General features: G+C 58.8%; 1 protein-coding gene across 1 annotated transcript in view; it reads left to right on the top strand.

Annotated features, from left to right (window-relative positions):
• Positions 1 to 12391, top strand: part of LOC111145976 (argininosuccinate synthase 1) — a 53808-nt gene that overhangs the window by 19957 nt on the left and 21460 nt on the right. The window contains exons 7-10 of the mRNA XM_022501322.1: positions 894 to 968; positions 4189 to 4259; positions 4792 to 4822; positions 10009 to 10099. Of these exons, the coding sequence (XP_022357030.1) occupies positions 894 to 968; positions 4189 to 4259; positions 4792 to 4822; positions 10009 to 10099 (268 nt within the window). The remainder of the gene's footprint in view (positions 1 to 893; positions 969 to 4188; positions 4260 to 4791; positions 4823 to 10008; positions 10100 to 12391) is intronic.

Genomic DNA, 12391 nt, shown 5'->3' on the forward strand with positions numbered 1-12391 from the left:
ATGTTTTTTTAATATCTTTCCCTGTCCCTTTAACCAGCCGCAGCGTCTTGCTGGCTGGGAGTGGCCTGGAGCTAAGGCGCTTCAGTGATCCCTTCGGACCCCAAACACTGGGCAGCTAAGTCCTCGGAGGTGGCCTTGAGCTGGCCACCTGCAGACGGGTGGCCACGGGGGCTTTCTCCTGACCCCCACTCTCTAGGTTCCCACAGTAGCTTGGGGGGCCAGGTGTCCTGTTTCTGAATCTTTGTCCATAGAGGGCAAGCCAGGGGGGAGGCGGAGGGCCGCAGCTGGTCTCTGGGAGCTCCCAAGGCTGGGTGGGGGCTCTTCCTGGGGACCTGCCTTTCCACCTCCAGGCTGATGGAGCCCCTGTGAAATGAGCTCAGTGCCCCCAGTCAGGCTCCCACTCCCCCTCCTTCCTCACCCCGAGCGGCTCTGGGGAGCAGAGGGAGAGAAAGCAAGAGGAATGGGTAGAGAGCACCGTCTGTTGTCCAGGCCCCCCGTCCCGGAGCAGGGGTGTCCGCTCTGTGCATCCCCCCTGAGTCCCCAGGCCATGGGAGTGGGTGTACTAGCCCTGCCAGCAAGAAACATGAGGCCTGTCAAGGTCGAACCCCAAGTCTCAGAGAGACGGAAGCCCAGAAGGACAGGGACCCAACTATGGGACGCAGGGCCTTCCTGCCACGGAGCCCGGGCCACCCCCAGTGTAGCCGGTCCTGTCCTTCCCCTGCCTAGTGGGGCACCTCTGCCCGGCCCACATGGGCTGTATCTTCGCTGGAGACCCCAGGTGAGCAGTGGGTGTCCCAGGCCCCTTAGCACAGAGGCCGGCTCTGCCGGGTCAAGGGCCCACAGAAGCCAACATCTGGGCTCTCCCGCCACCTGATCCCTTGCCTCACATCCAGGTCATCGCCCCCTGGAGGATGCCCGAGTTCTACAACCGGTTCCAGGGCCGCAATGATCTGATGGAGTATGCAAAGGTATGGCTGCGTCTCCCCAAACACCCCCAGCCCTTGCCTGTTGCCCCCAGGGGCATAGCCCTCTTGAGGGGCTGACCGAACCAGTCACTCCAGGCTGGGGCCAATCCCCGCTCGGGGGATGGTAGGAGATGGTGGGGGGTGGGGATACTGAATCTCTGCCTCAGCTGACCCCGCCCACTGCCGCTCGGTGGCACCTGTTCCCCTAGGGCCGGCCCCTCCGCAGAGGTGCGGTCACTGCCTGGGCTGGGCATCTCCACGGAGAGTCCTCAGTCTGCCTCCCCTTCTCCTGCCGCCCCTGTGGGAGGTGTGAGGGAGGTGCTCTCCGGCCCGCAATTACGGGGCTGCTCATTGTCCCCGGCTCTCTGCCGGGGACAGGTAGGCGCTCCGAGGGGCCGTGGCAGACAAAGGCTTTTGTGGAGCCAGCCCTTTTGAAGTACAAGTTGCAATAAAACATATTAGAAGTTTTGCATCAAAGGTCCTTAGCCGCTCCCCGGGGTCCCTTTCTTTTTAGCGACTCCATGGCAGCCCTTGACAAACAGCCTCAATCAGTCAGACGGGGGGGAAAAGCAACTCGGTGCACACACCAGAAAATTGCTCGGGTTTTAAATAGCAGTCACCGGGGCTCGCTGTGAGCTCCTGCAGCCGCCAAGGTGCCGCGTGGCAGGGGACGCGGCGGGGACCCAGCCTGGCCCCGGCCGCCAGCATCCCATTAAGACCTGGAGGGCTTGGAGGAAAGATCTCCTGTACCATCTGTTGTTTTATTATTAAGAGGGGAGTTTACAAGAGCAAGCCCATATGTTGCCAAACAAATTGTCAAATCGCAGAGCTATTAAGAGAACCGGGGTGGAGGAGGATTCCCACCCCCCTTCGTCTCCTTGAGACAGAATATGGAGCCCGGTTCATCTTTAAGAATAATGAATTGGAACCCCCGCCCCATCTCCATTCTCACGACGGCACTCCTGGTTCAAGAGAGGGCCGGGGTGACCTGTGCCTTGCCCTTCGTTTCCGTTAAGCCCCAAACAAAAGCGACTCCTGGTTTTGTCCCAGCAAAGATGAATTTCAGGCGTGTTGTGGGCCCTCCTTCCCAGATTTTGGGGGAGAGGTCCCTTCACAGAGCTTCCGTCCCCAGTAATCTTGGAACAGGAAAGCACGGTGAGGAGAGGGGCCCTGGCAGGGTGTGGGGGGGGTCCAAGGCCTCGGAGCCTCCCTGGACGGCTGGTACTGCATTGAGCTCTGGGGAACCTGAGCACACTCAGGGAGGCCGCGTCTCTGCACCCAGGAAATGCCCAGAATGACTGAGCAGCAAGTGGGCTTTGTCCAAAATGCAGAATCAGACCACTGATTCTGCCAAGACAGGAATCAATGGCACTTTGAAAACCCCCGGCTTTCAAGACCTGCAAGTTGCCAAGGCCAAAAGGTGCGGTAGGAGAGCCACACACACATTCACTCCACTCCTCCCTACCCCCTCATCCTGTCGTAAGCATCGTCACCGTAATTAATTTCTTTTAAAAGGCCAGCGTACGAGGGAGGGGGCTGGAAGGCAGGGCCGTTGCCTGTGTACTTGTGGGAAGGTGGTTTTGTTCTCTGTCCTCAACGGCAGTAAGAGTTTCTTGATGGGGGTGGTGCAGGTGGAGACAAAAATCTCTCTGGTCAAGGGACTATTTCTGGTGTACGTGTGTGTCTCTTGCTGCCGAGGAGAGCTGCCCAACCTGTCCCTCCCGCCTTCCTCCCTTCCTCCTCTCCTTGCTCCCACCATGACAGTGGAGGCCCAGTGGGAAGGAAGGCAAAAGTGTTTCCAAGCCCCCCCCAAAAAAAAAAAAAGGCTGCGGGGAACCCATCTGCTGGCTCTCTGGGCCCCCAGCCCTGGGGTTCCAGCTCTTGCCCGAAGTCCTGGTCGCAACTCTGGGGGGATGAGTGCCCCCCCCCGATATTGAGCAGCCTCTAAATGAGGTGTCCCTGTTTGCGCATGTGGTTTAAATTGAAGAGTACACAAATCCCAGAATAGACTTGGACTATCTTTTAAAGCAATTCCCCAGGTAAAGCTTTAAAAAAAAAAAAAAAAAAACATGCATCTAGAGGGTTTTAGCTTCATTTATTTTGAAATCTTAAGGTGGTGGGTGACGAAGGAAACCTGGAGGAGGCTGGAGTCCTCTTGTGGGGGGACTGAGGGCAGATCATGGGTGGCCCCGTCAGGAGAGACGGGGTGATGCTGGTGGGGGCTACAGGGACCAGGGCTGGCCAGGTTCTAGGACCATGGGTTGGGGTGGGGGGGCAAGGTGCTGAAAGGGGCTTGAGAAGCAAAGCGTCCGGTCTCATTGCCTTACGGAGGCCTGGCAGGGCCACTTAGCTGCCTTGTGCCCCATAAGAAAGGGGAGGGGAAAGCAGAATGTAATGTGCATGTTGGATTCCAACCAGGTGTCCAGCGGGGACAGCACAGGGGGGCTAAGGGGTCAGCCTTGTCCTTAATCCCAAAGGCTGAGTGAGGTGGGCCTTCAGAGTGATCGCCAACACCCTTCAGACCCAGGGTCAAGGTTGGGATGAGTTTTCTCCTTGTACAATGGATTGAACCATTTGGGAAGCCAGGCGTAATTGGAACCACTAGGGGAGGTAGAACCGGTAGGGGGTGTAGCTGGGATGTTCCTTAAAGGGTTGCAGAGTCATGTGGTGATTGTGCAAGGCAGGGGGACAGGAGTGGCTCCAGAACGTGCCAGGCGGGTACCGTAAACAGGTGCCAGGAGCTAGAAGCCCTTTCCCCAGGCGATACTGAGTACCGTGCAGGCGCGCACCTCAGTTGAGATCTACGGTGGAAGTTCAGGCCCTTCCCACCCCCCAGCTCATGGGGTCACAGAGGGGCAGGGTCAGCAAGTGGGAAGCCTCTGGGACACTGCCTGGCACACCCTAGTGCTTCAGGGCCCATGAAGTATAGACTCAGATAATCTTCTGGAAGGAACCTCCAAGGTCAGTGTCCACTCCATGGTATCTTAGATACAGCCTTGTAGTTTCTGCATGGGCGTGTCCAGTAATGGGGCCCTTGCTCATTCCCCAGGCAGCCAGGGGTGTGGGGAGGGGAAGGGGATGGAGGGGTGCCGGTCTCGACTGCACGAGGACCAGAGTTTGAGGAATGTCCACAGCCTCATAAGAAAACCAAGGCAGCTGGGCGTGGCTCTCAGGCCACCTTCAAGCTGCCTCACGCTGGTCCCGTGTCACTTCTCACCCACAGCAACACGGAATCCCCATCCCGGTCACCCCCAAGAACCCATGGAGCATGGACGAGAACCTCATGCACATCAGGTAAGCGAGACGTCCCACCTGTGCACTGTGCTGCCCCACATCCGGGAGCACCTGCCTCCCCAGAGCACCTGTAGCCTTGGTATGGTCCCCACCTGCCCCTCACCCAGCGCTCCCTGCGCTGCTGCTCACTCCCTGCAGGGCTGGGGCCGGGTGGGGGGTGGTGTCAGGGGGTAGATAATAGGCACCTGCCCTTGGCTGGGTTATCAGGGAGGGCGTCTCGAAGGAAGTGACATTTGAGATGAAAACTTCAAGGATGAGAAGGGACTGACTGTCCAAAGTACGAGGGGGAGAGTGTGTTTAAAGCAGAGAGAACAGCATGTATGAAGCGCCCCCCACCTCCCCATGGGAAGCCCCGGGCTCCTTCTTGTAAGCTGCAGCGCCCAGAGCCAACTGTGGGAGCCCCAGAATGTTCCGGGCGGGGTTAGCTGCAGTTGCTCTGCCAGAGAAAGAAGGGCAGACCAAGCTTATGTTGGGGAGGGTGTCTCCCTGCCCCTCCCCACCTGATCCCCTGCCTTCCTCTCCCCCCTTACAGCTATGAGGCTGGAATCCTGGAGAACCCCAAGGTAAGCCCCCCACCCCCGCAGTCTCCTGTGAACGGGGCTACCCGTCTTTGGTGGTAGCGACTCCACTCTGTGCCGATGCTGTCTGATGTGATTGTAGCCTAATTTGAAATTTCACGGGGGCCGGGTGTGGGCCTGGGGCCGCCCCCCCCCCCCCCCCCCCCCCCCCCGCCTGCCTACTCCACGCTGCTGCTGCATTTTGAGACCCCCCCCCCACACACTCTTTCTAATTGCCACTGGGATGAATAGGGGAAGGAAATATTTCAGGGCAGCATGGAGAGAGTGTGTGATTGTAAGACAATAAAGAAGCAATTAGGCAGATGAGACACTTGTGGGAGGGCCCAGCCTGTGCCTACCAGCTCTCAGGCTGCTCCTGCTGCACTAGGGTTGGGGGGTGGGGGGGCCGGTGGCACCGATTAGAGCCTCAGGACCCATTTGTCTGGGTTTGTGTTCCGCAGCCGCCCCAGGCAGGCCGCCCTGATCCCCTGTCCCCAACCTCGTAGACTGGCCAGGCTGGGCCTCGGCCCTGTTTGAAGTTTAGGATTTCTGTCCCTGGGGGGGTTTCCCTTTGTATCTCCCCCTGCCACCGTGGGAGATGGGGTGGGGGTGGGGGTCCGGCAGGACGAAATCCACCCTGGGAAGAGAAAAATCTCTTTGTCCCTGAGGGAATGTGTCTCTGTTCCCTGGCTCAGCCCCACGCCCAGGGCGGCTGGTTTGGGGGTGGGGTGGGCTGCTTGTCTGACATTTGGGAAGAAGTGTGCTCGGGCAGCTGGGCCTAGGGGATCCAAGAAGGCCAGCTGGAGGGCAGGATGCCCCGGTGGTGTTGGGGAGGATGGGAGAGTTGGAGCCTGGCCCGGGGGTCCTGGGTTGGCTCCAGGAGGGACCCAACCGCCCAGTCAGAGTTGGTGACAGTGAAACAGCTCCCAGCAGCCGATTCTGGGCCGAGGCCTGGGTTTATAGCATTTTCTTGGCTGCTGGCTGTACGCGCTCTCATCTTATGGACGAGGAATCCGAGAAACCAAGGCCCAAAGAAGTGACTCGCCCCATATCTCTCCGGAGCCGGCCTTCCTGCCTCTGCGGTGCCCCCCCAACGCCGCGCTGCCCCCCGCCCCTCCACCCCATGCTCCACTCTGCCCAACCGTGTCACTCAAGAGAGCCCGCACCCTTGCCCCCTGGGGGCTGATGGCCCCATGGGGCTGCTGCCTGCTGGCCACAGGTTTTTCCAGTTCATGCTCTGCTGACCCCACGACACTCAGGCCAGCCCCCCCTAATTAGCCAGTCAGTCAGCACCGAGGGGGGGTGGGCGAGGCTGAGCCCTACAGAGGCCAAGCTGCACCGCACAGGCCGGCCGCCGCTCGACCCCCCAACACACCGGCCGCACAGGCCGGCCGCCGCTCGACCCCCCCAGCATCCTGTAGCACTCTCACCAGGACTGGGGGAGCAGAGGCGCGGCCAGAGGGGAAATGACCCCTGGGGCCAGGGCTGGGGGTCCAGATGGCTCTGTGACCCTGGGCAGGTTTTTCCCTTCCGGCCTCCTGTCTCAGGAAGGCTGTGGTTGGATGAGTCGGTGCCAAAGAGAGTCTTTTCAAGGATTCTGCCATCGATCGATCAAGGTGGGAAGGTTGATGCATCAGTCACCCTGAGATAAGAAACCAGGTCTGCATCCCGACGCTTCCACTTACTGCTGTGCACTCTTGGGCAACTTACCCAACCTCTCTGAGCCTCTGATTCCTCCTGCACACAGTAGGACAACTCAGCCCCTCCATTCTGCAGCACAGAAAGCTCTTGGCCTATCTCTCCACCTCAGTTCTGGATAGAGCCAGGGGTCCCTCTCTGCCTCCTCAGGCAGGCTCAGATTGTTTCTGGAGGAAGGGGCCAAGATCCTCTCAGGACCCCTCCCCTGGGGCAGGGAAGGCTGGGCTGGGTGTGAGAGAGAGGAAACCTCATTCCCACCGAGAAGCACGGGGTAAGGCTGAGGAACCCAGGCTCTGGCTTTCTGGGCCTGCCCTCCTTTGTCAGGAAGCACCCCCCAGGCTAAGCCTCAGGACCCTCCCTTGCATCTTGGGGTCCCCCCCCCCCCCCCTGGTGGACATGGTCCTCCGGATCTCTGGAGTTAGGAGGCATTCACTAGGGGCTCTGTGTTACCCTCCAGGCGGAGAGTTCCTGTGCACCCCCGTCCCACCGCCCTGGCCCCCTCGGGAGGAGATGGGGAGACAGGGCTTAAGGGATCCGGGTGCCCCCTCCCCCTCTCCAAAAAAAGCCCCGAGACCTGCCGAAGGGAGGGTCTGAAGGCAGATGGTGGAGCCATTTTCTGCCTCCGTGAGGGCTGATTGAAGGGCAATGAGGCAGCTAATGCGAAGAAAGATAGAAATTTACTTGCTTTAACTTCATAGGGCACCGAGTGAAAGAGTTCATTCAGTCGCCGGGCCGCCGTATCTGACGGATGAATAAACCATTTGCGGCATCGATCATGCCTCTACATCATGGTTTAGTTCATGGGCCATTTGCTTCCAATTTCTCCTTCTCAGCCCTGTTTCATGCTTTCTTTCGTCCTCTCTCCCCCCACCCCCACTTTCTCTCTCTCTTTTTTTCTTCCCTCTCTTCCCTCCCCCCAACAACCCCCCCCCCAGATGACATTGGAAGTGAGCCCTCCCGCTGGGTTGGATAAATAGAGGGTATTGATACTCGGCAACAAACTATTTGTCATTTGAACTGGGCTTTTAGGAGGGAGAGTAAAAGAAAGGCAGGCGCCCAGCCACCTCGGAATGCAAAGCAAATGTCACTGTATTTCTATTTAGTTATTTTATTTAATCGGCACTGTCAGGGTGTCGGAAGCCACGCCAGCTGCCTCCGACTTGCACCATGGAGTGCGTGTCGCCCGTCCTGCGGGTCTGTCCACATCCTCTCTCCTTCCAAGGGCAGGCCCGCTCACCAGCTCATCCGTTTGGGGCTTCCTGGAGAAGTGTGGCGGGAGAAGGTCAGGCTGGCAGGTGGAGGTGGGAGGAAGGAGCTGTGGTGGGGGTGTGGGGGCTCTCAGTACCGCTACCCTGTTTTGAGTTCCTCCTGGCTGGGGGCTGGCAGTGTGCCCCCCACCCCCCCGCCGGGCAGGCAGGGAAAGGGGCTGGGAGTCACGTTGGACACCCAGAGACCCAAGCCCTGATTCACTTTGCCTTTTGGCCAAGGGTGGTTGGTCATCGGGCCTGTCTGTGCCGAAGGAATCCAGTGCTTGGCGGACCCAGCCGGGCCTGGGGGAGCTCGGCATTTCTCTGAAAGCACCCGAACCCTGTCCCTATCATTAATGATGCTGGCTATCTCTGGCCAGAGCCCTTGGTGCTGTTTCTTAGCGCTTAGGTTTCTGAAGAGGGTGGGAAACAGCAGGGGGTGATGGAAAGAGCACTAAACAGGGAGTCCAGAGTCCCCACACAGTGAGGCTTCCACACTACTGGGGGCAGGCACCATGGTGTGGTCAAGCCACTTCTTGGCCTTGGTTTTCCACCTGGTCCATGGAGGCTTCGGGTGTAGGGTCCCTAAGGACGCTTTCCCTCTTTGGGTCTGTCTTTGGGGCCAGTTCTGGGTCCTTATTCCCACCGGACAGATGGAAACCTGAAGGGATGCAGCTGGTCCCACATCACACAACAGCTGGGAGGCGCCGGGTCCACCACAGGCCCCTGTCTGGGCTCAGCTTAGAGCTAGAAGGCCCAGCCGTCGCCCTTGCCTGGGACCAAGATGTGCCTAGGGGTGCGGGAGCCAGGGTGGCTGGTCACCTGGACGTAGAGCCAGCAAGTGAAGTGACTACAGGTGAGGGACCCAGGGCACTTCTACTCACCAGGCTTCCTGCCTCCTGGCGGGGGTCGGGGCTCTTCTGGGAGGCCCTACCCGGGGTCCGGTCCAGCTGTCGTCCCCACCTGCAGAGCAGACTGTGGCTCGCACCTGGTCCTCCCTGGCGTTTTCTTAGGTAATGCTCATGTCCAGTAAAAACTATAAAAACTCTCAAGACAGTCAAGGGGAGGTATCCTTTCCCCATTTGCAGGTGAGGAAAACAGGCCCAAGGAAGTAAAGCAACTTGGCCAAGGCCCCACCACCGGGGACCTTGATTTCCTGGCGTGGGGGATGTTTTCGACTGCTCTAAAATCCCGCACATATTTGCAGCTGGCCTCGGGGTTCCCTGCCCTGTACCAGGTCCTGGCCTGCACAGAACGCACTCTTAGTGGGGGGGAGTCCCTCCCCCTAGGCCTGTGTTTCTTCACTTATAGATAAGGTGACAGCACTTGACCTTCTTACCCAGCGGGGCTGCTGTGAGCCCAAAGGAAGCCGCAGACAGACGGAAAGTAACAAGTGAATGTCCACAGGTCTTGAAAGCAAAGATTTAAGGAATGGCCTATCCCAGGGCATCCCAGGTGGGAGCCGCTGGGCCCCGAGGTGCCTACAGCAGAGACCAGAGCAGTCAGGCCGAGAGGTGCCCCCCAACCTCCTTGGTGGCCAGGGTCCAAGCACAGCTCGGGGGGCTCCTGGGCCTTGGGCTTTGGGAGCTGGGAGGGACTTTGAGAGCCCCAGGCAGCCAGTGGCCCCCTCTACACGCTGCATCAAGACGAGAGTCCCGTTTTCCAACACGCCCAAGGAAAAATATACATAAAGGTTGATGTGTTTTCAAATGGGTTTTTGCTTTGCTCTTCTCTTTTCTCCCTGTGAGTATTAACCTCGAGGACCCCGGGGACGGCTCGGCTCGCCGGAGCACCTGCTGGGGTCACGCGTAGTCATTAGCTTTGCGGTCAGTGCAGAATAAACCCCATTTCCCCGCGCCTGGGAGAGCGAGCGCCCGCTCCTGGGAGGCCCTCGGCTGCCTTGCTCCTCCAAACTCACACTCTTCTTGCCTGACTTGTTCCTCCGCTGCTATTCTACCTCCAGCTGTGGGGGCGTCGAAGAAAAAGATGAGATCAAGTTGAGGGGAAAAATTGTCTGATTTCTTGAGCCCTTTGTTTCCCAGGCCCCTGGCAAGTGGGGGCCGGCTTCGGGCTGGGGGCTGGGAGGCCCACGGGTCTGTGCCAGTTAGTGGCAAGTGCCACAACCCGCTGGTTCTGGGGAAGGGGTGCAGATCTCTGCGGGAGGTGGGGTGCAGGGTGTGCGGGGACCTCGGGGCACAGCTTGGCTCTGGACACCCCATCCTCCAGCCTCTTTCTGTCTTTTGTCAGAACCAAGCACCTCCAGGCCTCTACACAAAGACCCAGGACCCTGCCAAAGCCCCCAACAGCCCTGACATCCTTGAAATCGAGTTCAAGAAAGGTAGGTGCCCACCTGTCGGGACTCTTTGCCCTCTGCCTGGGAGCCTGGGCACGAGCCCACTGCATCCCTCCTGTGTTTCTGGAAGCCAGAGCTCAGGCGGGGGCTTCAGGGACTCCTAACCACCCCCTTCCCCGGATGGCGTGGTCCATGGAAGCCTCCAGACTTGAAAGGAAAGCACCTTCAGCCGCCCATCACGTGGGCTCATGGACACCAGGTCTGGAGTGAGAGCATTCCAGTCCCTAAGCGGTCACTTGCCAGTTGCTTTGGGACTTTGGACAGTCACTCAGCTTTCGTGGGCCCCGGTGTCCTCTTCTGTAAACTGGGGATAAAAACACTGGCCGCCTGGCATTTTCACGGGATAGAATGTGGTCTGTAAGGCATGTGTCCTGTACTGGGCCCTGGCACCAAGGAGAGGTGCTCAGTAAATGGTGGGTCTTAGAGAGCCTGCCTCAGGAGCCCCTCTGACCCCCAGCTAAAGCCTCAGCTAATCCTACACCGTAGGACCATCCCTCCACTCCAAGTTCAAAAACTGCCAGTGTTTTTGCTCCCTTTGGCCATGGGTGGGTGTCCTGATCTCCTTATCTCTGCTGCTATCAACAAGATGTATTGCTGGCCTGGCCTGAATGCCCAGTCTTGAGCCTGGCACCAGGCACACCTCTTGCCATGGAGGACGGAGAGGAATGCAAGGTGTGCCTGGTGATGAGAAGGGCAGGACCAGGCTCAGAGTGAAGGCTCAGGGCACCCAAGGGAGGACTTATCCTGACAGCTGAAGAAATCAGGGAGGCTTCCTGAAAGCGGTGGTGCTAGGCAGGACCTAGAGGATCCAGAAGGAGGTGTGAGGTCATCCCAAGCCTGGACAGGGAGGATGGACAGTCCATCCACAGCCGGCTGCCTGGGCTGGAACTGAGCAGACGGAGGGGGACTCGTCCTCTCCCAGGGAACCTCAGGGACCGAGGATGGGGAATGGGAAGTGGGGGTGCAGATCCCTGCCCTCATTCATCCTGCTGTGACCATGAGGCCCCTCTGGGCCTTGGGCTCACTTGCCTCTAAAATAGGCCAAGGAAATGATGTTCACAGGTGTCAAGTATGGTGTGCGGAGTGAGGGGGGCAGGGGAAGTGGAGTCTTTTCGTGTTTGAATAACGTGCCTATTTCTGGCCTTTCCCGAGAGACTGGCCAAACCAGTGGGCATCTCCATGGCTCCCCCCATCCGTTCAAGCCCTGGAATTTCACACCACTTGGAGACTCAAGCGTCCGTGGGCTGAGGCCCCTGACTGGAGCTAGAGCCCCGAATGCCCGCTTTGTCTGACCTGGGCCTGGTCCGCAGGCATGGGGCATCCCCGGGCATCATCTCGGAGAAGGTGGCAGGATGGCCCCCGGTGGCACTTCCGACGGGCCCCCCCCAGGGAGCCTGAGTGAGGGTGGGAAGCGGGCAGGAGGCAGCGGGGGTCCCGGACACAAGGCTCTGGCAGCCTTTCCTCCAGAAATAGGGCAGCCCCAAGGGCTGAGCCAGAGAAGAAACGTGATCCATTTTAATGATTTGGGGACCGTCTGGAAAAAAAAAAAAAAAATAGACAGGAGGAGCCGTCCCCGACTACTCCCATTCACCCTCTAGTTAATTTATTTGAAGTTTTAATCTAATTATTAACTATTTTAAAGGCTAAGAGGCTTTCTCTGGCAGCAGCACCAACAATGTCGGCTCCTCTCTGGGGCAGGCCCCATCCACGGCCCCTGCGAAGGCCATAATAGGACCAGGAGGGAGAGAAAGGGAGAGGGGAGAGGCGGGCAGTGGCGAGAGGGGCTTAAGGTTCATTATTGGGCAGACTTACATTTAATAGCAATTTACAACCAAGTTATAAAACCCCTGGAAATGGGGGTGAAGAATGGCGAGGTGACACGCCTTGAGGGAAGCCCCTCCAAGCGGCGCCTGGCTTAATAAAGACTCGAAAGCCGCTATTGAGGCCTGATTGGCACCCGGTTGCTGGCTACATGGTAATGAGCTGGGCAGATGGGTGGGGGATTATCCGCCAACTTTGAACAGCTTTCCTTTGTCACTGTTACAGCTCTCTTGTTAGCCCCCTAATACATTTATTGCTCATTTCACACCGCTCAAGAAAGTGCCCCTTGCTATTCAAAGTCAACCCTGAACCCACCCACTGCCCCCCTCCCTGCCACCCCCCTTGACTCAGCCCCGCTGCTCTCCCCTCCGCGAGCGGCGGTCGCCTCCCTCCTGCCCTCCTGCCGCCCCAGACCCGACTTCTCAGAATTCACCGCTGCCTCCGACCCCTCGGCTG

Source organism: Enhydra lutris, unplaced genomic scaffold, assembly GCF_002288905.1.
Source record: "Enhydra lutris kenyoni isolate GAN:26980312 unplaced genomic scaffold, ASM228890v2 scaffoldscaffold13, whole genome shotgun sequence".
In the NCBI taxonomy this organism is placed as follows: Eukaryota; Metazoa; Chordata; class Mammalia; order Carnivora; family Mustelidae; genus Enhydra; species Enhydra lutris.